This window comes from Opisthocomus hoazin, chromosome 15 (genome assembly GCF_030867145.1).
Source record: "Opisthocomus hoazin isolate bOpiHoa1 chromosome 15, bOpiHoa1.hap1, whole genome shotgun sequence".
NCBI classification, from domain to species: Eukaryota; Metazoa; Chordata; class Aves; order Opisthocomiformes; family Opisthocomidae; genus Opisthocomus; species Opisthocomus hoazin.
Window position 1 is genome coordinate 20,290,120 of NC_134428.1, and position 27,996 is coordinate 20,318,115.

General features: G+C 59.1%; 2 protein-coding genes across 6 annotated transcripts; one reads left to right on the forward strand and one right to left on the reverse strand.

Annotated features, from left to right (window-relative positions):
* Positions 1-396: 396 nt before the first annotated feature.
* LOC142363307 (lysosomal alpha-glucosidase-like) lies at positions 397-15,144 on the reverse strand. The gene is given in 20 exon segments (XM_075436826.1): positions 397-704; positions 950-1,096; positions 1,177-1,434; positions 1,436-1,564; positions 1,763-1,904; positions 1,985-2,133; positions 2,482-2,633; positions 2,754-2,887; positions 3,244-3,361; positions 3,723-3,807; positions 3,969-4,082; positions 4,908-5,018; positions 5,799-5,930; positions 6,003-6,121; positions 6,385-6,504; positions 7,540-7,636; positions 8,140-8,305; positions 9,210-9,355; positions 9,557-10,094; positions 15,057-15,144. Coding segments are annotated over 19 exon segments (2,913 nt in total). The 5' UTR covers positions 10,088-10,094; positions 15,057-15,144; the 3' UTR covers positions 397-641.
* On the forward strand, positions 14,181-27,987 carry MAFK (MAF bZIP transcription factor K). 5 transcript variants are annotated; one of them, XR_012765652.1, is made up of 4 exons: positions 16,069-16,090; positions 21,850-21,929; positions 23,124-24,026; positions 27,244-27,987. XR_012765652.1 is itself a non-coding variant. In XM_075436832.1 (3 exons), exons 2-3 carry the CDS (start codon positions 21,894-21,896, stop codon positions 23,556-23,558), a joined length of 471 nt encoding a protein of 156 aa, XP_075292947.1. In that variant the 5' UTR covers positions 14,181-14,265; positions 21,850-21,893; the 3' UTR covers positions 23,559-27,987. The 5 variants fall into 5 exon arrangements, 4 of the variants coding, with proteins under 4 accessions (XP_075292947.1, XP_075292948.1, XP_075292945.1 ...); XM_075436832.1 differs by lacking the exon at positions 16,069-16,090 and adding an exon at positions 14,181-14,265 and having other exon boundaries at positions 23,124-27,987; XM_075436833.1 differs by lacking the exon at positions 16,069-16,090 and adding an exon at positions 14,734-14,836 and having other exon boundaries at positions 23,124-27,987.
* Positions 27,988-27,996: the final 9 nt, after the last annotated feature.

A 27,996-nucleotide genomic window follows, 5' to 3' on the forward strand; every position in this document is an offset into this window, starting at 1 on the left:
TTGGCCAGCGGGTGGGTAGCAGCTGCACTGTGCATCCCTCGTTTTGCATGTTCTGTTAATTATCACCATCATTATTACTTCCTCCTCTGCCATCCCACCAAACTGTCTTTATCAAACCCCTGAATTCTACTTTTTTCTTCCCAGTTCTCCTCCCCATCTTCCGGCGGGGCCGGGGAGCGAGCGGCTGCGTGGTGCTTCGCTGCCAGCGGGGGTTCAGGGCGTTCAGCTCCGACGGGCTGGAACTGGCGGGGCTTGGACTGAGCAGCTGCGACCGGGGGGGGGGGAGGATGGAACCGCAGGACCGAGACCAGGGACTAGAACTGGGGGGGCCCTGTCGGGACCAGCTGCCCCCCCATGCTACCACCCCCGTCCCCACGTCACGCTCCCAGGACAAGCTCTCCACCAGCCTTTATTACAGCGGGGACCGCGGGCGCCCTTGCCTCGACCCCACCACCCACCCGGGACCAGGTGGGTGGCACGCGGTGGCCAAGCCCCCACCCCGTGCCCCCCCATGCCCAGCCGTACTGGAGGGGGGCCGCAGGGGACAGCCCCCCCCGCCTCCTCCGTGGCAGCATCCTGACCTTGAGCATCTCCCGGATGGGGGGGCTCGGGGAGGTGGGGGTGAGCCCGCAGACCCCTGCTCACAGCCACCGCAGGGAGAAGCCCTGGCTGAGGCTGAGGCCGAGGTTGCTCACATTGAGAACCTGCAGGAGAACAGGAGACATTTTGGGGTACAGCCTTGGGGGGGGGGGGGAGGGGGTGGAGCATCCCATTCCCTACCCAGCTTGGTGGAGCTCTGCTCCCCCTGAATACCGACACGGCCGGAGAGCCACCCGAGTCTTCACCCACCACTTTGGCCACAAACCCTGTAACAAGGGCTGGGGGAGGAGGGATGGAGACCCCCAGGATGGGGACCTCCAGGACAGGGCACCCTGAGATGGGGCCATACCTGGTTGTCCAGGTAGGAGAAGGGCTTCTCCTGGCCATTCAGGAGGACTTTGCTGGGTGGTTCGCGCACCCCGAAGATGCTCAGCATGTCAATGGTGACCTCGGTGGCCTCAGTGCTGGCGTGGAGGACGGTGGAGGTGAAGATGTTCTGCAGGAGGGGGTGGCATGAGCTCGAGGTGGCCGGGTGCTACAGGATCCCTCAGCCCTGCACTCCCCCCTGCATGCCACCTGCGTGACGTTGAACACCAGGTAGGAGTAGCTGCCTCGCTCGAAGGTGTCTAGGCTCTCGCCGTCGTCCCAGAAGAGGTCCCCCCAGGCAGTGCCACTCGAGGACAAAGCCACGATGAGGCGCAGGGGATTCCTTCGGGTCACCTCGCTGGTCGTCCCTGCTTTCTGGGGTTCAAAGACATGGGTGCTGTAGGGTTGCGAGCACCAGGAAGGGGATCTGGGAGCTGAGGTGCTGGTGGGGACACACACGCTGTGGACAGCCCCCAGGAAGTGACGGGTGGGTGCCCACCTGGGTGGGCAGGATGGAACCCTCCCGGACATGCAGGTTGAGGTGCTCCAGGGGGGCCGACATCTTCAGCATCTCCCCGCCGCTGTTCACTGAGGAGCCCTGGGCAGGTGGCGAGAGACATGGGCATGAGGGGGTCAGGGCATGGCAGGGAGCTCAGGCATGGGTCTGAGGAGCAGTGGTCCCCACCCCTTCCTCCATTGGGGCTTGCTGGGCTCAGCCACGGCTTCCCATCTGCAACCCCAAGATGGTCAAACAGGGACCATCCAACCCCTGGCCAAGCGCTGCGGTGCTCCTCACCGTGTAGAAGTCGTACCACACGCCTCGGGGGACATAGCCCGTGACCGAGTCCAGCCCGGGCTCCAGCACTGGTGTCACCAGCAGGCTCCGGCCCCACAGGAACTGCCTGTCCAGCCCCAAGGTTGCCACATCCCGGGGGAACCTGCAGTGGGACGGAGACGCCGCTCGGATCAGCTGCTCCAGCCGAAGCATCTCCCCAGCTCCCGGCAGGGATGCTCTTACTCAAAGAACAAAGGCCGGGCAACGGTGTCCCCTTGCAGGTGGGCACGGTGGAACAGGGTGTAGAGGAAGGGCAGGAGGGAGTAGCGGGTCAACAGCACGTCCTTCATGGCCGTCCTCGCTGCGGGGCTGAACACTGTCGGGTCCTGGGCCTGGGGGAGATGCAAGGAGTCAGCAGCCACCCCATCCCTGCTGGGCATCCTCTCTGCCCCTGACCTCCTGCATCCCCCATCCTGCATCCCACATCCCCCATCCTGCATCCCACATCCCCCATCCCGCATCCCCCAATCCTGCATCCCAGATCCTCCACCCAGCATCCCAGATCCCCCATCCCCCATCCCAGATCCTCCACCCAGCATCCCAGATCCCACATCCCCCCATCCCGCATCCCCCATCCCTCATCCCCCATCCTGCATCTCAGATCCTCCACCCAGCATCCCAGATCCTGAGTCCCGCATCCCACCCCTGGGATGCCTCCCACCAGGCACGCTGCCCTTGACCTTCTCATTCTGGGCATTGTGGTTGCGGGCAAAGGGGTAGAAGGCGCCGAGCTGCATCCAGCGGGTGCACAGCTCCTCCGAGGTGCTGCCGGAGAAGCCGCAGATGTCCGCCCCGACCAGCGGGACGCCGAAGAGGCTGAAGCTCAGCAGCCCTGCAGGCAGGGACGGTCAGCAAGGCACAGGGATTTTCGGAGACGTCTCCAAACAAGCAGAAAGCTCGATGGAGCTGGGCGTGCTGGTAGGGGGGTCCGCATGCAGCCCGTGCCACCCACCTGGGATGGAGTAATACATGTCCTTCCACTGGCTCCGGTTGTCGCCCAGCCAGTGCCCCGAGTACCGGCCCTGGCTGGGGAAGGTGGAGCGGGAGATGACGAAGGGGCGCTTCCCCCGGATCTGGATCAAGGCGCTGGAAAAACACGGGGAGAGCCGAGGGCAGGAGGTGAGAGCAGCCCACCAGGAGTTCACCTTATCCCTCACACGTGGTGGGAGAGGTCCGGCCCCACCACAGCCCTGTGGTGCCGGAGGGTTGGTCCGAGCAGTACGGGGAAGGCTCAGCACCAGGACCATCCACCCATCCCTCCCGGAGCGGCGCTGGCTCCCCTCCTCTGCTGAGTTATTCCCATTCTGGGAGCTGTGAGTGGCCAGAGCATCCCCCCTTCGGGTCAGGCACTCAAATCCTTGTCCTTTTCCCACACAGCCCCGAGCAGCAGGATTTTGTCCCACCCCATGCCCAGGCCGGCGGGAAGCGGGATGCTCGGGTACCTCGCCGTGGCTTTGGCTTCCATCAGCCCGTAGAGGTTGTGGAGGTTGTAGTGCACCGAGGCTTTCTGCTTCGCCGAGGCACACACCGTCTTTGCAGAGAGGGAATCGCCCAGCACGGCTGCCAGGAGGGAGAGACCCCGTTGGCACGCGGTGGGGGGGGTGCAGAGGATGCGAACCCCTCCCCCCCCACCCCCCCACCCCCCGCTTGCTGGCTCTCAGCCACAGGAGCCAGCCATCGCTGCCAGCCCAGCACTGAAAGCTCACGCAGATGGTCCCATCCTGCACCCTGACACGGCCCCAACAAGCGTGCAAGGCTCGGGCATGGATACCAGCACACGCAAGTAGGGATGGAGATGTTGAGGGTGTAAAACGGAGACGTGATGTCTCTGACGTGGTTTTGCCGCACAGCACTCAGCTGCCAGCGATCTCCAGGCATGCAGTGCCTCCAGCACAGCCTTGCATTTCTTCTCCCTCCTTACCCGGGGTGTAGGGTGGGCTGTCGAGCTCTCCCGGGGGGCAGCCCTCTTCAGACCCATCCATGAAATTGGATGGTTCATTCATGTCCTAAGCAAAGAAATCACGGAGCAATTTCAAGGGGGAAGTTCTGGGGATTAGCAGATAAACCTGGAAAAGCTGCATGTGAGGGACAGATGATCCCGCCGGGACACACTGGGCGCGAGCCGGGCTGCTGGCAGGGAGTGACCTGGGGGCAAGGAGGGACTTACGATCCAGAGGCCGTCGAAGGGCACGTGGGCATGGAAGCGCTGCAGGTTCTCCAGCCACCACTGGTGCGTATCCGGGTTGGAGAAGTCTGCAAAGGCAGTGAAGCCGGGCCAGACCTGCGGTGAGACCACAAAACCACGAGTTCAGCTTGCAGGAGGCGTGGGGGGGGCAGCCACGAGGAACAGGGTGCCACGGGGCTGTAAGCACGCCGAAGGACCAGGGTGGAATGGGCAGTAAAGCAGAAGATAAACCCAGGCTGACTGCTTCGAGTCCTGGATGCTGCATGTACAGCATCGCTTCTGCCCCCATGCTACCCGGGAGCCTCGGGCTGCTGGGGACCCCACACAGCCGGGCGGGCAGCAGCGGCTGATGGAGCAGCTGCTCTGCCTCTGCTTCCACAAGCCCTGACACCACCCAGCCCGGGGCACGTCAGGGAAGAGCTGTAATTTCTCCGCACTTTGCCTCACTCCAGGAATTTTGGCTGATTCATTTTTCCCCGAGTTTTCAGGCTGCGTTAAAAGCCCCCTCCTTGTAGACAGCGAGGGAGAGCCGGTGGGAGCAAATGGCTGGGGAAGCGGGGGGAGAAACTGGGAGGGAACCACCGCAGAGCAGATCCGGAGGCACGTGCCCATTTCAGACAACCTCCCCTCACCCCAGAAACGGGAAGGTAAATAAATCAGATGACAGGCCTTGGGCTGCACCGCCAACTCCCTTAAGCTCATATGACTTCCACAGGCTCCTCCACTGGGGCAGGGGCTGGCTCCTGTGGCCGGTGGAGATGCCGGGAGGCGACACGCGAGGCCGAGGGCTGAGCCAGGCTCTGGCAATCATCCCGGAGAGGTCCCCTGACCGCTTGGCTTTCCCTCCAGCACGAGGGATGAAATCCCAGCCCTGCTATTGCACAACCCCACAGAGCCAGGATTTCCCCCGGAGCTCCTCACCTGCCCGATGAGCGGCTGCCCTTGGGTGGTGTTGAGGAACAAGCCCCGTCTCAAGCCTTCATCGAAGGGCCAGTAGGAGCCGTGAGGGTTGGTGCTGCTGATGCCAGGATCCTGGGGATGGAGCAGAGGGTTAGTGCCTTTCCCGGCAGACCGTGGCCCCTTCCTCCTGCTTAGGCCAGTGTGATTCAGAGAAGATGACAACCCAGACGGACTCAGCCAGAGCCCACACACGGTGGCTGTTTCCCTCAAGGGGAACAGAAACTTGCTTCAACACTTCCAGGCATGTTTTCTAAAATGCCACTTCTGCAAGTCCCCAGGACCTGTTAGGGCGTTTTGGGGAGGGGGGAAAAAATAAAAGAAATCTCGCGCTTATGCAAGAAACATCAGGTCACGGCCAGACTTGGGCTACAACAGGGAGTTCAATGGGGAGGCAACCCGACCTTTCCCTCCCCAGGACCCCCCGGTCCCCACCGCCCCCAGCAAGCAGAACCTGCATCCCCTTTCCTCGCCGAGGGAAGCGGGGAGATCACAGCCAGGTCATGAGATCCCAGCACTCGCGGGGATCCCAGCACCCGAGCCAAGCACCCACAAGTTAAACAGCCTGCCCCACAGTTCCTCTGTTCTTTTGCCCACGGGGTACAGGGGCATCCTTGTACTCCCACAGCAGACAGGAGCACAGCACGAGAACCTGGCCTGTCCCTCCGTCGTCACTGCATTAGGCGGATTTCCAGTGGCAGTTTACAGCTGCCTGCCCAGCACAGGGGACCGGCCTCGGATAGAAATCCCTGGGGCTGGGGATGATCAGCTGGGACCACGAGCATCCCTTACACCCCTGCCTTGGCATCCCAGCTCTGCAGCAAAGACAGCACAGGGGAAGAGGAAGGGGAGTACCAAGATCATAACGTAGCGCTGCCCGTGTTTGTGGAGGTCTTCCACCAGTGAGGGGAGGGAGGCAAATTTCTGGGGATCGAAGGTGAAGTCCCGGTACCCATCCATGTAATCGATGTCATTCCACTGTGCATCCTGCAGGACAGAGGCTCAGGGATGGGTGACAGAGTCCAGATCCCCCCCCCCTCCATGGATTTGGGGGGTTACCTGGGGGATCTGGTAGTTCCTCATGGCTCTCACGGTCTGCCAGGTCTCATTGCTGGATCCATAGCCCCAGCGGCAGAGGTGGAAGCCGAGTGCCCAGAGGGGTGGCATGGCCGGGAAACCTGCAGTGGGAGAGCAGGAGCAGGGATGGGGTGGACCGAGACGACAGCAGCATCTCAAAAGGACGGGAGGGGGAGGGGAGAATGGGGAAAGGAGGTGTCCGCTGACCCCTGACGTGCTGGGAGGGCTGGGGATGGGATGGCTAGGGACCGCTGACCACTCCCCAGCTGGGAGGACTGGGGACGGTGATGAAGCTGGAGTGAGACAGAGATGCGGGTGCGGGGAATGTGCCTGCTGATTGCCACGTCGGGGTGTGGGCACTCACCTATCACCTGCTGGTACTGCTGGATGACCATGTTGGGATCGGGTCCCAGGAAGATGTAAAAATCCAGCACCCCGCCGATGGTCCTCCAGGTCAGGGCCGGAGCGGGCTGCAGGGCCACCTCTTTGCAGGAGTGGGGAAGAGAAAGAGACAGTGAGAACTGGGGAGCTACCCCAGACCCCACGGCGGGGCCAGGCAGTGCCACAGGCAACGCTCAGCCCCTGGCAGGGGAACGGAGAAATCCCTGCCTTGCACCCAGCAGATGCTAAACGGCTGTCTGGAGGCTTAAACCATCGCAGCCCAAGGAGATCACTGGTTGACGTGGGGAGAAAGTTTGCTATCTTAAAAATTTGCTCTCTAAGCCTAAAGTTGTGTTGTTCTTCTGGCTTCCACTTAAGGACCAAGCACATGCACGGCTTTCCTTCATGTCCCCCCGCCAAATCCCCTCCCAAGTGAATTGCGAGCCCCTTGTACGAGCGAGCATGTGGGAGCAAGGGCTTTCCCAGGAAGGGCTTTTCACACGAACAAGCCCTCGAACCTCAGCTCAGGCGGTTGCATCTCCTGTGAGCTGCTCCTCGGGAGCATCAGCGCACCAAAGCCGAGCGCAGCTGGAGCTGCGAGAGCCCCGGCGTGCGCAGATTTGCCCAGCTGGCTGCAAGCAGCGGCTGCTGGGAGGGACGGGTGGTCGCCGGTGCCATCCCTAGCGTGGCAGGAGCCCGCGGGAGCTGCTGCGTTATCAGCTGGCACGCACGGGTGGACGCCGCGGCCGCAGCCGGCGGAGCGCAGCTGGGAAGAGCGTGGGTGGCAGACGGCATCCCGGCTGCGCCCCAGCCGCGCCACACCGCCGGGCCCAGGGGCAAGGCCGTTTCGGGCGGAGGGGGAATGGACACGGACCCGCACACATGGGATTTGCTTTTCCGACGGCAACTTGGCAGCTGGGTGTGTGGTTAAACTGCTCGGTAGTTGCTAAAGAGCCTCGCCGTAGCCAGGAAACAGATGGCTACGCTCAATAACGGAGCCGTCAAACCACATCTTTCCCTTTTACAGCTTCCTCTCACCCCGAGTTCCCGAACCGGCCGCTCCGGCAGCTCCCATCTGTCCCCACCTGCTGTGTCCTCCTCCAGGGACAAGCCAGCCGGGGTCTCCTGGGACACCTACCCATGGCGTTGCTGTTGAGGAGGAACACCCCGTGAGCATCTCCGCCCTCCTCCATCAGCAGGTAGAAGGGGTGAGCGCCGTAGAGGTTGAATGATTCCTGCAAAGAGGAGGTGCTGGGTGAGGGAGCAGCTCCCAGGCAAAGCAGGAGAGCCCTGCATCACTGGAGCCGAACAAATGGCCCCGAGTTGCATCTACTGCCACCACCCAAGCAGGCATCTGTCACCCCCCGTGGAGGACAAGGCGAGGGATGAGGATGGTTTCGGAGCTGGCGCTGAAGGCCATGGGAGGCTGCTTCTTCCTCGCAGCATGGGGGCGGCTGCTGAGCTGGGCCAGGCGAAGGGGGAACCTCCTGCCTCATCACAACCTGTTGCACGAGTGGCAGGGTGGAGCAGAAAACACCTGGAGCCCTCAGAATGCCAAGAGCGTTGTGCAACAGCTCTGAAATCCTCCCTGGCACACATCTGCCCCTTAGCCTCGACCACCCCCTGCCTCCCCCAGCGCTGCTCCCCACCCTCTGCCATGTTTTCCCAGGGCTTGTCCAACGCACTGGAGAGCAGTACCCCCATCCTCGCCCCCTGCACCCCCGCGGGGAGATGGTACCGTGGGAGAGACGTCGCGTGCCCACAGCGTGAGGGTGCTCCAGTCCAGGCTGTGCAGGAGGGTGCCACGGTGCTCCCCCAGCCCGTAGAGGAACCTGGATGGGAGCGATGTGGCTATTTGGAGAAACTGGTCAGCGAAGATCAAGGGGGCCACGGTGGTGTTGAGCCTGCCAGGGTGACACCAAGGGAGAGGAGGAGTCAAGAGGGGATGCTGCGATCCATCTGGATCCATTTTCCCACCACCAATTGACCCCTTCCCTCTCAAAGCATCCCAAGGGCCAGCGCAGCAGCGTATGTCCCACCCTGCCTCCAGCCCCAACACCTCAGCCCAGGTGGCAAATGCGGGTCTGGCTGGACGTGAGGCACAGCCCGAGCTTGAACCAGCCTCGCCCAGTACGGCCCAGCCTTGCCTTTGACACCAGAAGTTATTATTAACCACCGAGGCGATGTGGCGGTGGGGTTTCTCTGCCTGTCGTCGTTGATAAGCAGCTCCCAAGTAAAGCACAGACCACAGGCGCCAGCAAACGGGAAGGAGGAGGAAAGACTGGGATCTCTAATGGCCATGCATCCACCAGTCGTTGGGGCTCACCAACGGCTCAGTGTGGGCAAAGCCATGGAGCTGACTGAGAGCAGCGCAGCAAAGCCACCCACACTCCTTTTCCACAAAAAGCCTGGAGCTGTGGGTGTTCCTACAGCTTGGAGAGCCAGGGAAACCCACACGCAGGGTGAAACAGGCAAAGCCACAACCCTTTGGCGGCCTTTTCCCCAAGCCACCGGGTCCCTTAGTGGTGAGGTGCCAGGGACCAGCACAATGTTTGGCTGCTGTAGGATCTGGCGAGGAATTAGGGCACTGGGAGGTTTTTGGAGAGGTGCTGATCCCACCCAGCCCTGCCACGGCCGCAGCAAGCACGTGGTCAGCCCGTGCTGCCACAGCACCCCTGGAAAGATGAAAACGAAGAGTAATTATTGGCTGCAGATCCCACAGCACCCCAGGCAGCATGCTGGAGCCTGCTTAGGGTGGGATGAGCTGTCCCCCACCGGCTGTGGGATGTGGAGGAGGTGGGTTCTTACAGCACTGTCGCCGTTGCCCTGCGCCGCAGCAGCACCCCAAAGGGGTCCCAGGAGAAGTCCAGGCTGTAGATTGGGTTTTCCGCTCTCTTCATTGCCCCGGGAACCTCGAGGGGAACTTCATATCGCGGGTTGGCTGCATCCGTTATCTGCAAAATGGAGAAAATCCACTTTAAAGACCAGCAAAGCAAGAGGGCAAAGGGTTGGAGATGGTCACTGAGGCCACAATCAGCCATGCCTGAAGTAGCTTTCAGCCCTGGTCTGAGCAGGGGACGGTCACCTGCAGAGGTGGGACGGAGGGTGCAGGAGTGGGGTCATGAGCTCTGGAGGGCAGCCAGTGGGAAGCTCACCTTGATGTGCAGCCGCGTGTCTGTCTCAAACTCCACGTCCAGCCTCAGCATCTCGATGTCCCGGGGGTAATAGGCCTTCTCCCTCCGCACCAGCAGCCCCACCATACCCAGCGCCGTCTGGTTGAGGCTCTCCAACACGTAGCTGGGGAAGTCGGGGGGGTAGAAGCACCAGGGCACCCCCCGCTTGCCCCCAGCCGGCGGGGGCCTCTCGATGAAGCAGCACCCCCGGCTTTCGCAGAGCTCCTGGGTCACCACCACGTGTTGCTCTGGGTAGCAGTCAAAGCGGTGGCTTTCGGGTACCAGGAGACATTTGGGAGGCACGGTGGGTCCGGGCCAGCCCCCCGATACCTGCCGCAGCACCCAGACGGTGACGGTGCTCAGCAGCACGGCAGCCACCAGCAGCCCACTGCCCACCCACCACGGGGCCAGCTTCCCACGGCCGGTGGGCGTCAGGCCGGAGCCCTCCTCCTCCACCCGGCACGCGGCCGGCTGCGGCACCGCCGTCGTCAGCTTCTGGTACGACTTCATCATCCTGGCGCTGGAGCGAGGGGGAGATGGAGGCAGGTGTGAAGGAGACGGAGGGGGAGAGCTCGCCCCAGCCTCGAGGACGGTTTCCCCGCTCCCACCAGCCGCGGTTCGGGCAGGGCCGGCCTGGCTCAGCACCCTGCACCCTCAGCTAAGGCACGCACGGCAAACTCGGCAAAGCATGTCTTTGCCAGGATCGGGTGGTCCTGACCCTGCCGGAGCGTGGGGAGATGCTGCCACGCTCCCTGGCAGCCCCAAGGGACAAAGCTCCATCCCCCCGAACCCCACCTGCTGCTCCCTGGGTTTGGCAGAGCAGCCCCTCAAGGAGTTTTTCCCAAGTCTGAATTGACGGGCTGCGGCGTTTCTGGAAGCTGCAAGCAAAGCCCAGCTCCCTGTGCCCGTCGGAGCGGAGCCATGCTGCTGGGAACCGCGGCTGTGAGGTGCGGAGCACCCTCCGCTCTGCTCCTGAGCATCCTCTGCTCTGCTCCAAGCACCCTCCGCTCTGCTCCCGAGCACCCTCCAACCAGCGCCCAGAGCCCCGACTCCAAGGGTTGAGCCCCGGGGAGGGCTGGGGGAGAGATGGCGGGGAGTCTGGTTTTGCCTCCCACTGATAAAACCTGATTTTAACGGCCTCTCGGGCCAACACCTCCCGGACCCTCAGCAAAGGAGACCCTCCCGCTCCCGCTGAGCGCAGGGAGCAATCTCGGCGCCTTAAATACGAGACACAACTTTCTCCTCGCCACCCCCGGCCCCAGGCACTCAGACCCCTCCGCCCCGCGCCCTGCGGCAGCTCGGCAGAGCGGCTCTCCCCGCGGAGCAGGTTTTATTCCCCTCGGCAGCCCCCTCCCCACCCCCGGCCACCCGCACGGCTCGACCCGCCGGGGCCTGGCTCCGCGCAGCTCCTCGGCTTCACGCAGCCACCGGGCGGGTGGCCCCGAGGGAGGCAGCACCCACCCCACCCACCCACCCACCCACCCACCTACCTCCCCCTCCCCCCTGCCATGCGACCCCCGGGGACGCCATGCCATGCCATGCCATGCCATGCCATGCCATGCCATGCCATGCCATGCCATGCCATGCCATGCCATGCCGCAGCTGGGGAGTGCGGGGGGGATACACGGGGCCGGGGGATCCCCAGCCCGGCACGGGAAAACCCCGCAGCCCGGGACCCCCCCGCCCGGCCGGGCCCGGCAGCCGCTTACATCCCCGCGTCCCCGCTGACATTGTGGCGGCGGGCGGCGCTCCGCCCCTGCAGCTCGGCCGGCGCCGCCGTAAAACACCTACGCGGCGCGCCGCTCCCTACCGCCGCTCTCTAGTAGCAGCGCCTCCCAATACACCTCTCCCGCCACTTCGGGAGCCCCGAGGTGGAGAGTATGGGAGATCAGCGATTTTTTTAGATTTTCCCCAGCCTGGATGCACACAGGATGTCCAAACCCTGAGCATCCACGTCTCCACCTCCCTTCTAGGGTGAGATCGCTTCACCCAAAGCGGCGTGAAAGGGGGCCTGGGCTGAATTCACAGAATCACAGAATGTTCAGGGTTGGAAGGGCCCTCTGTGGGTTACCCAGTCCAACCGTCCTGCCCAAGCAGGGTCACCCAGAGCAGGCTGCACAGGACCACGTCCAGGCGGGTCTGGAATATCTCCAGAGAAGGAGACTCCACAGCCTCCCTGGGCAGCCTGTTCCAGGGCTCCGTCACCCTCAGACGGAAGAAGTTCTTCCTCGTGTTCAGCTGGAACTTCCCAGGCTTCAGTTTGTGCCCGTTGCCCCTTGTCCTCTCACTGGGCACCACTGAAAAGAGTCTGGCTCCGTCCTCCTGACACCCACCCTTCAGATATTTATAAGCATTTATAAGGTCCCCTTGCAGCCTTCTCCTCTCTGGGCTAGACAAGCCCAGCTCCCTCAGCCTTTCCTCATAGGAGAGATGTTCCAGTCCCCTCATAATCCTCGTAGCCCTCCGCTGGACTCTCTCCTCATCTTTCTTGAACTGCAGAGCCCAGAACTGGATGCAGTACTCTAGATGGGGCCTCACCAGGGCAGAGCAGAGGGGGAGGAGAACCTCCCTCGACCTGCTGGCCACGCTCCTCTTAATGCACCTGAGGAGACCATTGGCCTTCTTGGCAACCAGGGCAAATTCCTGCACCCTGGCTTCAGGGAACTGTGATGCCCGATGTGTTTTGAGGACACAGCGGGTGGGCTAGACCCACAAACATCCACACTTCCCCAAACAAAGCCCTTTATCCAGGTTTTCACCAGAGGTCCTTTCAGCCCTGCACTCCTGTTCGTCTGGTTAACGAGTGTCAATAATTGTGCGCTCCCTGCCCAGGCTTTCCCACTCTCGGGGGACTGGAGAGCTGCTCATTGTTTACTATTAAAGGCCACTGCAGTCTAAAGGTCAGCAGCAAAGGACAACAGAGCTTCGGAGCAGGGAATGAAAACAAAAAGCAAGAGGTGTTCTGAGCACCACGAATCACCCAGGAACAGAATTTCAGGTGACACGTCCTCCCCCTCCCCCCACCCACACCATATGTGATCTGTCAAACCCACTGCTGAAAAAGAAGGAAAATTCCTCAATTCTGGCGAGCCCCACGTGTGGGGCTGTCACTGTGGCGGGTGAGACCCCCACCCAGGATGCAGCCAGCCCATCCGTCCCGCATTCAGGGACCATCGTCTCGTGGATGTCTACACTGGATGATGCAGAATGGCTCTGGCCACTCCCAGTTGTTATCCCCCATGGGGGCAGGTGGCCTTGCTGGTGACAAGGGTGGCCCCAAGGCTCCCACCACCGGCACTCCTCTGCTTTCTTGTCTTGGCTCTCTGAGCCACCAGAACCCCCGCAGGACGTAAAGAGGATCTGGAGATGAACCTCGGACGCATCAGTGGGGGCCACTGGGCTGGGTGAAATCTGCCTTCCAGCCCGGAGCTCGCCCTGTCCCAGCTCCCGGATCAGGCTGTTGACAAGAGTCTGGATATCTGGGAAAGGTGAAGGCTGATGCTGTTGCAGTCACACCAGGCAGCAGCTTCAAGCCATCTCCTGGGAGCTTTCACCATCCTCATTAGCTCAGTTTCAATTAAAAAATAAAAAGGGGGTTTCTTAATGCAGGGAGGTGCCTGAACCCTGCTCAGCCAGGGCTCGCTCCGGCCACGTGGACCGGTGCGGCCATGCCAGGCATGGGGCTCCCCACGTTTTGCAGCTCGCGTTGTACAAAGGGAGCAGCAAAAGACGGGATCTCGCTCAGAGCCTCAGCTGCGGGCCTTGGATCTGCTCCAGCGAGGAACCTCGGCCCCGAGGCCTGAGAGCACAAATCGCTTGGGGCAGATGCGGACCTGCTGACGGAGTTATGGACGTGAAGCAATCAAAGGGAGCCCGGTTGCGACGGAGGCAGTCGGGTTTGGTCAGCCGCCCGTGTTGTTATGTTTTTTGGACGCATTTTCAGCCTTTTCGGATGCTGACGGGGTCTGAAAGGCCGCTGGGGTCAGGGGGCCGTGTCAGCAGCTCTCGCCATGCCGGGAGGGTAGAGCAGGGGCTGGGTGCAGGGTCCGGCCCCGGGGCAGGATCCGGACCCGCTGCGGGGCTCGGGTGGGCTCCGGGACGCGGCGGCGCGGGGGCGAAGCAGCAAGGCCTGCCCGCGGCCGCCCCACGGAGCCCGGGGATCCGCAACCGCCCCGGGAGCCCCGCGGTGTCCCGGACGGGGTCCCCCGCCCCGCGCCGCCGCAGACCCGCGAGGGTGTCCCCGCACCGGAGATGCTCCCACACAGAAGCCCCATGGAGACCCCAGCTCCGGGGCGCGGTGCCCGGCCCTCCACACCCGGCGGTGAGGGTGGGGGCGTGGCTACGCCAGGGCGGCCGACGCCCCGCCCCCTTTCTCCGCGCCCTTCCCCATGAATGAACGGGCGCGGGCGCGGCCGAGGGGTGACGCGAAGGGGCGGGGCGTGGTGACGCGAAGCGTGACGCGCCCATGCCGGAAGCGGCGGGGGCGCTGGTTGGTCGGCGGCGCGGCGGGAGGGAGGGGGCCGCCCCGCGCTTGTTGTTGTCCGCGGGACTCGCTGGCAGCGGACGGAGGGAGGGAGCGAGCCGCGACCCCGCCGCCGCCGCCCCCCGCTGCCACCGCCGAGCCCCCCCCTTCCCCCTCCCCCACGCCGCCGCCCCCGCTCCGGGCGCGCGCGCTCCCGCCGGCACCGCAGGTGAGGAACCGCCCGGGCGCGGCGGGGCGGGGGGGGGGAGGGAGGGAGGGAGGGAGGGAGAGGAGGGAAGGGGGTGCGCGGCCGCGCGCTGCCGCCGATCCGGGAGGGGGGACTTGGTGGGGGGGGGGGGCTCGGTGCGGGGTTCGGGCGGGGCGGCGGAGGTAAAAGTGCTGAGTCACCACCGCGCCGGGCACGTGGTGCCGCCGCCCCTCGCGCGCCCGGCGGGGCTCGGGGTCCTTTCGGGGGGGGGGGGGGGGGGCGGATCCGCGCCGTCCCCCCTCTCTCATTATTATTTTTCATTATTAATTTTTGTTGTTGTTGTTACCCCCCCCCCCCTCCTTCCACGCTGCTTGTGAATGGCGCTTAAAATGCGCGTGGGGAGACCTGTTGTGACGCCGCGCGCTCCGCCGGCTAAAAATAACCGCTCTGGGGGGGGTTAGCCGCCCTCCTCCGCCGAGCCGTTGGGTGACCGGTCCCCTCCCTTCGGTGGGGCATAACCCCCCCTCCGATCCCCCGGGGTCGGGGGGGAGGTTATGCCCCCCCCCGAGCACGGCTGCTTTTTGGGGGAGAGGTGCGTGGGGTGGTGGGGTCGGTCCCGGAGCTGGCGGGGGGGTGGGGGAAGCCCTGAAAGCGGGGTGCTCTGCGGTCACCCCCTGGGTGGGGGGGACGCACACGGGGCGTCGGTGACACGGTGAGGGGCGTGGGGCGGTTTGGGGGTTTAATGAGAAATTGGGGGGAGGGGGGAGGGTCTCCCTAGCTGGGGGGTGGAACCGAGATCTCCGGACTCTCACGGCGTGCCGGGGTCTGTCTGAGGAAGGCCTCCGTCCTCCTCTTCCTCGGGCTGAGAGCCCGCTCCTCTCCCTCGTGGGCCGCTCCGCCGAGGGTTTATTTTACAGATTCCGCCGAAAGCAGGCCACGAGGTCTCAAATTAGGAACAAGCCTCCTTTGGGCAAAGTCGTTACAGAAAAGGGAAAGGCCTCCATTTTCGCTTTCGCCTGGCCGCCCCCTCCTTCGCCAAGTGTCGTCCCAAAGCTGAGCCGGGACGGCGGGGGCAGCCGGTGAGAGGAAAGCGTTCCCCCGGAAAGCCGCACGCCTTTTCCCTTGCGCTTTCGGTCTCTCTCAGCCCGTTGAGAAGCGCAGCCCTGCGCGTCGCGGCGGTGTCGGGGTTTTAGCAGCAAATGGGTTTACCTGGTGACTTTTTGGTTTGGTTTTTTTGTGGTTTTTTTTTGTGGTTTTCTCACTGATGGAAACGGGCGCGCGTCGCTCCGCTTCTCCCTGTCTCCTTCCGTGTGTCCGCGGTGCTGCCTGCGGAGAAGCCTTCCCTCGTGCAGTCACTTCCGAGGGGTGATGGACGCCGCGGCTGCCCAATGGCGGCACGAAGGGCTTGCGCGGCACCGGCGTTAACTCTGCTCACGGATGGCCGCCCGGCAGCGGCGGGGCGATCGCCTCGAGCTTGGGGCGCGCGGTGACTCTCGCCTTCAGGACCCGCTTCTGCGGGCTCCGAGCCCGGCGGGGCTTTGCCCCTGCGCCGTGTCAGGCGTTCCCGGCTGCGTTACGCCGGGCGCGTGCCCTGCTCCGCAAGTGTTTCTGAACCAGAGGCAGAAATTTGTTGGCTCTTCGCTTTGCTTGCCTGTCGAGGACAGCGTGCTTTGTCATGTTTTATCTCATTTCTGCGCCGTCACCCGTCTCGGCAATCTGTTGCAGCAAAGGAGTTCGGTACCGCCGTGCGCCTCCTGAAAGGGAAAAATACAGATCGGCTTGATGCACTCTGATTTCCATCAACGTTGGGAGATGATTAATGGCGTGGAATGTGCTGCGGAACTGGGTATTGAAAATCTGTAGCTGTGTGAGATGTTTGGGAGGCAAAAAAGGGACGGCTGGGAGCGCTGGCACCCGCGGCAGCCGGGGTTTGCGGGATAAGCTGGCTCGCTGATCATTTCTGTAAACATCCAGCTGTGAAATACTTGAGCGGCGCTAGCACTTCCAATCATCGGGAAGTTTCAGGCTCAGCACCCTGCGGAGGGGAACAGGCAGTTTCCACTCCCGTCTGGGCCGTTGTTTCAGGCTATCTTCGAACTCGGGCAGACAGCCTTCCGAGCACGGAACAAGCCCGAGCGGTGCGGTGCTCGGTGGCCGTCAGCGCGGGAGCTGGGGGGAAGCAGGCAGCAATGAGAGCGATTGCCCTGCTGCTGAGCTCCCCAGCGGAGGGACGGGTTGCGGAGCAAATCCCACCGCTTTGCGATGTTTTAGGACCCCGAATAGCGATGCCGTTGTGTTCCGGTGTGAGCAGTCGGTGCAGGTGTCTGATGCGGTGGCTGGCACGTGGGGTCAGGAGCAGTGAAGTCAGGAATCCCTGCTCTGCCCCGGGATCCATCTGTGCGTCCGAGCGAGTTGTTTGTTGCTCGGTGGCTCGGCTTGGCTGTCTGGGGGGAGATGGACCTCTGGGCTAGTGATGCTGAGGCGTCATTCTGGCGTAGCCCCGTCACTGCGTTTTGTAAGCACGTGATGGAAAAAGTGCTGTGTGCTTGTCAGTGCCGGGGCTGTCTGCCGCATACCTTTCCCCTTCAGCCACCTCCTCTGTGGATTTTCTGAGGTGACACACGAGCATACCCTTGCGCTACCCCGTTTCCTCTGCTCCCTAACCGCAGGCTCTCTGCAGCGTCGGACCAGGTTGTTTACCAAACCGCTGAGGACTGTCTGATCTGTGTCCAGGCTTCCCCAGAGAGCGCCTCAGAGAGCTGTGTCCTGGCAGCTCTCAAATGTGCCCCGAAGGCTCCTCTATCTCTTCTTTGCTGCTGGATGCTGGTTCCGATCCATAAGGGAAACGGAAAGCTGGCCAGCTGGGCGAGGGCTGCGTGGAGCTCCTCTAGAACAGTAAACAGTGACTCACCCCCTCCTTGTGTCTTCTCTCTCTTCATGTCAAATGCATTGCCTCGCATATGCTTCTACTCTCTGATTCACACCACCAGCCCGTCCCTCCCCGCTCGCGCTACGAATGAGTGACAAGCGTCAGTCTGCCTTACAGGATGTGTGAAGATTGTCAGAGCGGGAGAATGGCTTTCTGAATGATGGGGAGAGGGACGGTGCTCTGCCTGCCATGCGGCGATGTGCTGGGAATCCGTGTCGCGCCTGCGAGCGGCAGAGGCACGGCGAGGAAGATTTAAGCATCTGTAGTTCCCTTCACCTGTCAGCTCCGACATTATCCTGTCCGTTTGGCTGGCACGCTGGAGCTGGGAATAACTTGTGGATAAACGAGAAGTTTGGGTGACTTCACTGAAAGGGCTGCCTGGGGATTCAGTTGCCGCACTCGGGAACGAGTAGGGTATCCCCCGCGTAGCTGTGGGTGTGGAGTGGGGACGCGATGGCAGAGATCCCTGTTGCTGCTTGAACCCCACGCTGCCTTTCTGCCCGGCGGAAGGCGTCGCTGGCCTGGCTGGAGGTGAGGGTTGCTGCGTGACTTCGGTTTGCGGTGCGTGTCTGGGGGTGGAAGCTGAACACCAGCAGGGCTGTCCGCCAGGCACTCGTGCCCTGGCCGGGGTTCTCTTTTAGTGCAGAAAGAGTTTTAAAATGCGAGTTCATCTGCAGTTGTTTGGTGTCAGCAATGACTTTATAGTAATTCCTTAATGCGTGATGCGCTTTGAAAGCCCTGTAGCGTGTAAAGTCTGAAATCTCATTCTGGCATGTTTTCGTTCTTAATTGCGAGCCTTGTCTGGAAAGCTCTGTCCTACCTCTGTGCGAGTCAGGCTTTCTGCCGCCTTCCCTTTTCGTAGCAAAGGAACTGGGGATCGCTGGACAGTCCGAGCTGAGACCGTCAGGCTCCGGACGTCAGCTGGAGACCTCCGGCTTTTGGGGAGGATGCTGCACGAGGCATAGGAGTCGTCTGTGAGAGGGAGAGGGCGTTGGCAAGGCTGTCAATGGGTAACTTTATTGCAGAATTACAAGGGCTCTTTGTGTAAGCCACAGTCAAAACACTTGCTTTAAATACAAGCGTGGAGCTGCGCGGGAAAAGCCTTTGCCCCTTACGGTTGGTGTACTACTACTCGCCGCTTTGTTTATGTAGCGTTCAGTGTGTCGTACCGCTTACAGAGTGGAGATGTATTGCGGTCCTTGTTCCAAAAAGCCGAGCTCCTAATTTTAGATGCGATGCAGCAAACACAATTAAGGAAAGAAGGGCAGGAATAGGGTAAAGACTAAAAGGGTTCTAATAATCAACTCGCAGGCAGGGTCCCAGAAGACCCCCGTACAGCGTTTGTAGGGGATGCTGCTGGACAGGGGACGTTTGCAGGACCGTTTATGATTTTGTTGTGGGGTTTTTGCCTTCCACCTGTGGGAGGTGCCGTGCTGCTTTTAGTTACTTGTTGTTGGTGGCTGAACAGTCCCAAATAGTCCCGATGGGAAGGATTTTGTAGGTGGGGAGGTGCGGACGGAGCCTGAGGCCCCGGAGGGCTGCTGGTGAGGGTTGTGAGCAGTATTGTATTGGTTTCGAGGGGAGCCCAGGGCATGTCTGTGGGGTTCGCGTCGTGCAGAGGTACGACTCGCCCCGGCACTCGTGTCGGAGCGTGAGACTTGAGCCTGTCTGAGTGTTTCCGCTTGCGCTACCAAATGTGCGCTTGGGGTCAGGGCAGGCCCCCATCTCCCATCCTTGTTTGAAGAGGGCCTGGCGTCACGATTGCTGAGGATGCCCTCAACCGCCTTGCTCCTCCCTGGGCCAGCAGTGGCTCTGGCACATCACCCCCCTGCAGCAGGACGGATCCCAGCCCGTCCCGGAGGGATGCTGGCCCACCCGGGCTGCTTTGGCGTGCAGGGGCAGGTGGGCCCGCGGCACGAGACCCCGTACCGAGCGTGAAGGCGTCTGTGCCGTCCGCCGAGGAATGCGCAGGGTAAGGAGATGCTGCTTGGGTGACACGGAGCGACAGGTGACCAGAAGGAGTTTCGTCACGTGGAGCCGGAGCATTGCTCGGGGTGGCTGGCGAGCCCACACGCTGACCCCCGCCGGAGGCGACTTCGGCGCTCGTTTTCCACGATACTTTACGTTTCTTTCTGTCTCGGCGCAGCCAGGCCGCCCTGTTCAATTTTTCCATCGGCTGGCGCAGAGCGCGCTTTGAAGACGCGCTGGGCGAGGATCAAAAGGCTTTTTGTGTAATCGGCGGGTGTGACGGGTCCGTCGTCGGCCTCCCCCCTCCTTTCTGACTTTCCTGTTCCGGTTTTAGCAGCGCGGAGCGCGCCAGCGGGACGGCAGCGTGCCCCTCTCCTTGTAGGGACTGGGCAAGGGGGGGGATGCCGAGGGGAGGAAGAGTTTCTGATGCTGTGGGAATGCGAGCTCTCAAACTCTGTAAACAGCTGGTGACTCACTGCATAGCTATGGCACCAACTGCCTGCGCCCGGGCCCTCGGCGGCTGCAGGGAGGGGGCTGCCGGACGCTTCCTTCGCGCACCGGCAGCTCCTCGGCTCTCCTGATCCCGCCGGGACGAGGAGCTGCTTCCTTCCTCCTCCGTGCGTCCGCGCCTCCGGCCTGGAGGTAGGGCCGAGCGGCGAACGCCCGGCACGGAGGGGCTCCGATGGATGGCCGAGGGGCGGCGATGGGGTCCGAAGTGGTGTCTGTGCTCGCAGGGCATCCTGCCCGGCTGCGGCCAGCCCCTCGTGTGAAACACCCAGCCGGAGGTCGAGCACATCCCCATCCCTCGAAGGCGGTCTCTGGGGATGGGGGCTCGCTCCCCTGCCCTGTGCCTGGCTCACTCCGGTGGCCCCGGCGAGGCAGGGGCAGCTGGAGATGTGCCCGGGGTGGGGTTCGGTGCCAGAGGAGACGAGGGGAGGGCTCGGTGATGCTCTGGAAAACGCAGCGCACACCAGTTGCTGCGAGTGGTCCATTCATCACGGAGCGTCTCGGCTTGTGCGCTGTGCGGCTGTCCTTGTCCCTCCTCCAGACATGGAGAGCGGTGCTGTCTCAGGCTTAAAAATAGAGGAGGCGCCTAAATACGCTCCCGAATATCTAGGATAGTATCTCGCAGCTTTGCACTTACGGGATTATATCCCCCCCGCTGTTCATCTTGGTTTTTACGTAAGTCGTGTGATGATGAGGTGTCTCGACTGATAAAACGCAAGTGACAGCAGCGCGGGCTGAGCCAGCACCTTCGCCCGCACGGCTCCCGCCGGTCCCCGCACCCCACCTTGGCACCCCCCCCCCCCCCCCCCAGAATCCTGCCACCCCCCATTTGCAGATATGAATGAGTTTGTTTACTCTCCGACGACCTCGTGATGTCTTTGCACAGACATGACCTGAAGTCATTATTGCTTTTGGGCTTCTCTGTTTCCATGGCGACTGTCTCCGGGTTGGCTACTTTCCCAAGGTCACCATGGCAACTATCAGAAGGGAATCATGCTTGGGATGCTTTGGCTGGATTTTTCATGAATGATTAGGATGTGTGACACGATGCAGACGTGGAAGCGGGGAGGGTTTGGGCTGGGCTGGAGAAGGTGGGGAGAGACGAGGGGGAGCGAGGACTCCTGCCCGGCGCTGGGTGCAGCCCTGGGGGCCGTGTGTCGGGGGGGACGGGACCCTCGCGCCCTCCCCGCCGGGGAGCGACGGGCAGAGGCGGTGATGGTGGCTGGGCGGCAGGTGCCTCTCTGGCGGTGGGTACCCGGCGGAGTGCTGCGCTTCTGTCACCGCATTGTGAGCCGTGGGGGTTCTGGGCGCACGTCGGGGTTCTGGGCGGGGGTGCACGCAGGTGGGTCTTTGTGACTCACTGGTCGGAGGGGTGCAGTCACCGGCTAAGGTGAGGGTGAAGGGCAGAGTCGCGGCAGGGGCTGGGCTCTCCGTCGGTGGACGTGCCTCTGCGTCTCTAGAAACCTCTGGCAGGTCAGCCCTCGCAGCCTGGGGCCGAGGGGAGTGGGAAGCAACAGTCTTGGTGTGCTGGGAGAGGCAAACTCCTGCCTGGCTTTGTTATCGGGGAGGGGGGGCTTTTGTTCTGTTGTCTGGGTTTTCTGGTTGCGTCTCCTCTGGGTGGGGACGGCACTGAAAGCAGGTTACAAACCAGGCAGCTCCTTTATGGGTTGCTGATTCAATTTCGAGCCGGGTTAATAATAATCAAAATAAGAATGAAGGGAGTTGTTGTCTTGTGGCTTTTCGGTGTCTTTTATGAGCGGAGGTAACTCTTAATTCAGTCCCTAATAGGCCATTCTGAGCGTCTGGGATTCCTCTGGAGGGAGGTGAGTGAGTGACTGGGCCTGGGCAGCCGCGCTCCCCGTGAGCAGGGGTGGCATATTGCAAGGCAGTGCGTGCTGGTCACAGACGGAGCTGGTGTCTTTTTCCCCCCTCCCTGCCCTCCTTTCCCCGCTTATTCTTGGTGTAGTTAGTAGCAAAATAGGATGTCTTTAGCGTTAAAAAGCAATGCACTTGTCAAGACAAATTTCTCTCTCTTGTATCTGAATGGGGTAAACTGATCTCTGGATCCATCCTGGTGTTTTAAACAACTGTGTGGTTATTTCTTTCGGTGGTGGTTGAGGTGGGGTTTTGTGTTGGGTGTTTTCTTCCTACCTTCACCTCTGAGATTACTATAACCTGAAAATCTCATTTTGTTTTTCCAGTTGCAATTTCTGAGCAGTTTTGTCCAGAAGACTGTGCTCAGGTTATGACGACTAATCCCAAACCGAACAAGGCATTAAAGGTAGGGAAGAAGGCTGCGTGGGCGATGCTGGGTGGCAGGGGAGGCTGTCACGGAGCCGTGCTCCATGCAGCGTCGGTTGTACGTGACTGTTCTTTGTTGCTCTGATAGACTCTTGCAAACAGGTGCCGATACAATTTCCCGCTATCTACAGGAAAGGTTAGGGTAGAAGAAGGCTGGTGATACCCAGAAAGAAGTCTGGAGTTTCTGGGATGATGTGAGGGCTACAGCATCCCAGTTGTTATCCAAGAGACTTTTGACTACAGCAGGTACTGGCAGCATCCCGAAACCAGTGCTCCCAGGCCCATCAATGAAGTACTTCTGCTGGGAGGTACTGGGGAAAGGATGTGTTCAGCTGGTGTCTCTCAGATCCACGAGACAGTAAATGCCGTGGACATACCGGCTTGGCGTGATCTACGCATGGGTTGTGCGTGCGTTGTCTGAGTGTCTTTCCAGTGCCTTAGCTCTTCATTCCAGATGTCCTGCAGTCTCTGAAGAGACAAAAGGACAATGTCTTAAATGTTCTGGACTCAATGATCTTAAAGGTCTTTTACAACCTAAATGATTCTATGATTCTGAAAATAATTGTGGCAGCAGACCTGGCTGAGAAAAAGGCACAAGGCCGTGGTGTCTTTATCGCGTAGCTTCAGAGTCTGGCCTGTGCACCAGGAGAACCGAATCAGGCTGTGGTCCTTGAAGCCAAGCAGGGTTGGTTTTGTTTACTACTTGGATGAGCAGTCTTCAACAAAAAGCCACAAAATGCTGAATTAAGCCCTGCATACGAGTGGCTATTCTGCTTTTGAGATGCTGCACTGGTGTCCCAGCATAATGCTGGGAAAAGGTGTCATCTCTAGCATTCAGTATGAATTCCGGGTCCTGGCAGAGGCAACACAAAAGGCTTCAGTCTGCTTTACATTTATGTCCTCAAAAAATCCTACTCTTCAGTTCACACTGGGTGTGTAGGGCTCACTGCTTTCTCTGACTCGAGAGGGTGACCCAAACCCAGACAGCAGCCGCGCTCAGATCTTGGCCGTATTTCACCCAGCCGTGTTCATGGAGGGAGTGCTCTCTCCAGCGCTTCGGGGGTGTTTTCTGGTAGGGGTGTCACGTTGCTGAGGGGTGGCTTGTCTCTCTTCGCTGCCCACAACATCCATTTGCGTAGGGTTGCTGCTACCCCTGTGCTGTTGGTATTTGCAGGTAAAGGAGGAGTCAGGAGAGAATGCCCCAGTGCTGAGTGATGATGAACTCGTGTCAATGTCCGTACGGGAGCTGAACCAGCACCTGAGGGGTCTCACCAAAGAGGAGGTCATCCGTCTGAAGCAGCGGAGACGCACGCTGAAGAACCGGGGCTACGCTGCCAGCTGCCGCATCAAGCGCGTGACTCAGAAAGAGGAGCTGGAGAGGCAGCGGGTCGAGCTGCAGCAAGAGGTGGAGAAGCTGGCCAGAGAAAACAGCAGCATGAAGCTAGAGCTGGACGCCTTGCGCTCCAAGTACGAAGCACTCCAGACCTTTGCTCGTACTGTGGCGCGAGGGCCTATTACCCCGACCAAAGTTGCCACCACCAGTGTCATCACCATTGTGAAATCAGCCGAAATCTCATCCAGTTCTGTGCCGTTTTCAGCAGCGTCCTAGTGCCCTCGGTGGGGGGAACTAGCAGCCTTTCAGAGGGGAGGGGAAAAGGCTCTTACGCATTGTTCCGGAGTCCTTGGTCACGTCAAGAATTGGCATTTTAACAATTCTCTTCCAAAAGTGCAAAAAATAAATAAAAAAGAAAAAAAAAAACCAAACAAACAAACCCAACCCTACAAAGGGAACTTAACTGGCTGCTTCTGTCTGGACTTGGTGGCTCCATCAACCTCTCGTGTCCAGGATTTGAGCTCTGTATGCAGTACAAATTGCGAGATCTGCTTCCTCCTTCCCCCTGCCGCCCCAAACCCCTCTCAGCCGTGGGCAGCTTTCCAGCTGGGAGAAGATACCTGAGGAGCCTCCGGAGTCCTCGTGAATGATGCTCAAGAGCCAGGAAACAGATGGGCCGCAGAAATCATCATGTGAGATGAATGTATGGAAAAAGGAGTTTCCTTTAGTGGCATCCTACTCCGTGTAAGAAGGGTCTCCCCGACCTTCCGCACTTCCGTCTGGTATTACGAGGGCAGGGATATAGGCTTCTTGGATTAGATTTCATCCTGCTGTGAGTGGATGGGAGCGGGAGGATGATGGGGACTAATGCTTGGGTCTGACCACACCCATTAGGAATAACCTTTTTGTTTTCAATCCATGCTGTTAAAATATGGGAAAATATATATTTTACATATTTTAATATGCCCCATTACCTGTGTGGCCTATAAAAACTACGTTGCAGCCTCCTGTATTCCAAGCCCAAGTTTCCCGATAGCTCCTTCCCTGCGGTGTGCCTGTGAATTGGGTGTATTTATGCAGTTTATTTCTTCCAAATGGTCCACAGTCTTGAAGTAGCGGCTTTTTTTTTTTTTTTCCTCTGGATTCCCTGAAGCTTAAGGGAAGGAGGCACAGTAGATGCTGTGAAGATCTGTGTGATGAGAAGGGGAGATGAGGAGGAAAAATGCTGCAAGTATTACCAGGTGGAGGCAGAGCTGGCTGCGAGGAGGTGGGGCTGTTCTGCTGGGATCAGCACTATGAGAAGGGGTTTGCGCAGAGTATTTCGGACAGATGTTTTCAAAGCACTGAGGTATAACTGGAGGGCAGTAGCATTCAGATGGGAGGAGAGAAGTTCGAGCCTCCTCTTTGACAAAAGCATTGGTAGGTTCAGCAATGAAAATCCTTGCTGGAGAGCTGGGCTCGCCAGTCTTCGACGGCCAGAGAAGGGCTATGGGGAGGCTGGATGAGAGCTGGAAGAGTCTTTTCTTTGCAGTGTGTCAGGCGCTGAAGGTGGGATCCAAAGAGTACAGTGTACAGCCCTCAGTGTTCAGACAACCTGTGTGAATGTGACCCTGAAACTTGACGCTTTCTGTTGCGATTGGGTGAATGCACCCGAGAGGCGCACGGAGGGCAGGATGAGAATCGGTGTGTACAGGGGACGGAAGAATTGGGATTGAGAAGTCGTTCATATGGCTCTGAGCAGTGGTTTAGGAGAGGGATTTCTGGCTCGGCAATGGGCAGGAGGTGGGAAGCAGAAAGGAGAGATTCTGCTGTTGCGCAGCAGCGCTGAAGAGACGAATGTTTCCAGGTCACTGTAAAAAAAAAAAAAAAAAAAAAAAAATTTAGCTATGTTGGTGTTTGTGTGTTTTGTTGTTGGTTTTTTGGTTTGTTGTTTTTTGTTTTTTTTTTTTTTCTTTTTGAAGTAGGAAAGAAAAAGGACTGTGAGTTTTGCAGGGCAGGTCAGAGACTTGTGGAATGGACGATGCCTGTTGTCATGCAGGTGAGAAGAGAATAAGATTTTTGAATTTTAAGATGAGGAGAAGAGCTTAGAGGATTTGGGCTCCAGAACAGAAAACAAAGATCATGGAGAATTCATGAGTGTTTTGGACTGAAAGAGAGTAATCAAGTGCCACTGTTGTTGCAAAGGGGACAGCGAACTGGCATCTGACACCCGGTATAATTTGTTGTTTGAGGCTTTGTCTTGACTTGAAATGCAGTAAGTTTGTAGAAACTTAGTGAAGCCCTACTTGTCTTTGGAAGAAGTTGTTAGCTTGCTTTTTCTTTTTTTTTTCACCTTGTCATCGGAGTCTCTGGATTTCCCAGGAGGGTCCTTTGTGAAATAGGTTAATGAAAAGAGAAACCTCGGTTCTCATTCAGTCCTCAACATTGACATCCATGACCTTACTGAGCCAGAAAGGGTATAAGTGAAACGCTTCCCGAAGGCTCGTAACCCCTGCCAGACCCACGTGTTACGGAGGGGAGCAGGGAGTTTCCTTCAAGTGATTTTCCAACCCGTAGAGTTTGGATGACACTTAGCGTTACCTCATTTCTCCTCCACTCCCTCCCTATCTCCGAACAGGCAGATCGATGTCCTGTGTATCAGTTCGTTATTGACTCCCACAGCAGAAGCTGAGGAAGAGAAAGATGTTACTGTCATTTCCTGGTCCTCTCATGTTCTCCAGCTCACAGACATTGGAAACTTTCCCAGACCTTACAGGTGCCTCCGAAAACAGGCAAAATGGAGACTCCTGGCACTGTTGGGGCTTTAAATGAAAACTTTAATGAAAAAGGCCAGTTGACTTGAAAATGCCCGAATGCTTCCAGTCTTTAAAACAGCTCCAGAGCTCCATAACATTCCTGGCTAGATAGGAACACCCTCTGGTTGCCCTTGACCCCGCCGCCGGGGAAATCAGACCAGCTGCACCGAGGGGGACGGAGGTCGAACTTTGTTCCATGGGGTCTTCTTGCTGTTGGAATGAGTTGAGAAACATATCTTTTACGTGGCACTTCCCTTGTGGCCAAGTATTTCTTTTTTTCCAGTTCTTGGAAGGGTGCCAAAGGCTTGTCCAAGTGATTGCTAGTTTAGTGCTGGTAGGCACTTAAATCTCTGGTCACTCGATAATGAACAAGAGGCCTGGGTGTTGTTAAAGCTGTTGATACCATAGCCATGGTAGGTAATCCATATTGGATATCCATAAGGACCACGTGGAAATATTTAAAGAGAGAGAAATATATATATAAATATATAATTATATACATTTTATCGTACAGATTTTTCGTAAAAAAAAAAAAATAATTTTTTTTCCAAGTTTGATACTGTAAATCTTTATTAAAAGAAATTGCCAGTCCAGGGCTCCCTGGGTGGTGACCTGGAGGGGAATGAAATGTTCTGGCTAAACTGCCACAGAGGGATCAGAGTTGCAAGGTAACGTGGAGGGAGGAATGACCCGAAAGCTGTTGACCGCATTGGAGACCCAGCTCCTCCACCCTCCGCCCTGGAGGGCCCTCCAGCTTGGGGTTGTCGCATTGCATTCCTCTGGGGTTCGGTTTGTTTCTGTTGGGGTTTTTTGTTTTGTTTTGTTTTGTTTTTTTCTCTCCGTCCTGCACTTGCAAGCCTGACACCCGGGGTGAGCGCAGCGTGGGGCCCTGGCTCTGCAGCCATCCCCCGCCGCCGGACCTCTCGCTTGGCTCTCTGCTGCAGTAGTTTGGATGCCGGGGCTCCCTTCCCTGCCCCTCTTAATGTGTCCTGCCCCAGTGAGGAGTGGGGGCTCTGGATTGGAGTGCTGGGATCCTCTTCCCCTGGGCCTGGCCTTTCTGTGGTTGCTCCCCATCCGCAGTGTGACATGGGAACAGGCTGGGCGGGAGGCAGGAGAAGACAGAAGGTGTCGGGCAGGGACCGGGAGGGACATCTCTGTTCTTGCAGATGTGTTTGCTGTGCGCTCTGTTGGGAGTGGGGAACCTTTCCCTCCAGGGCAGCTCCAGATCCCTTTGAAGCAAGTCAGCGTCTCTGCTCTTGCCCAACTCAACCGTGTGCCGGAGGAGACCGCAGAGCGCGGGCTCGGAGACCTGGGTGACACCGCAGCTGCGGGGACGGCCGGGGAGGGGTGAGCCAGCATGGAGGCAAGCTGTGGCAGGGCTGGGCGCGATGCCACGGGAGCACGGAGTGGTCAGGCCACTGGACGGCTCAGACCCGGGGAGGAGGAGAAGGTGGCATTTTTTTTCTCTCTCGAATCATTTAAACTTCATTGTCATGATTGTTTTTATTTAAAAAAAAAAAATGAAACAAAACAAAAAGGAAAAACTTTTGTAAGGTGGATTTGTTTTCCTTCGTCTGTATTTCAGTCTGCTGGGGTGTTTCCGTAGATGGTGGATACTTGCTTTCATTTTTTTAATGATAGAAGTCTTCTGTTTTAAGTTGTTTTTTATCACCAGCTCATTCTATCCTCTGTGGTTACTCAGTAATTTCATTTCAATATTTATTTTTGTGCTGCTTTTTTATTATAAAATAAATTATTGATATACCAAGCAATGTGGATTCCTGTTTGTAAGGCGAATAGCCCTGTGTATGTGTCCATTACTTTCTCTTGACAGCCACAACGTAATTTATTGCTGTAAATTTAGCTGCAGTGACTGGTTTTTTTGTACCTTTCCAATAAAGCATTTTCTGGTTTCAGAC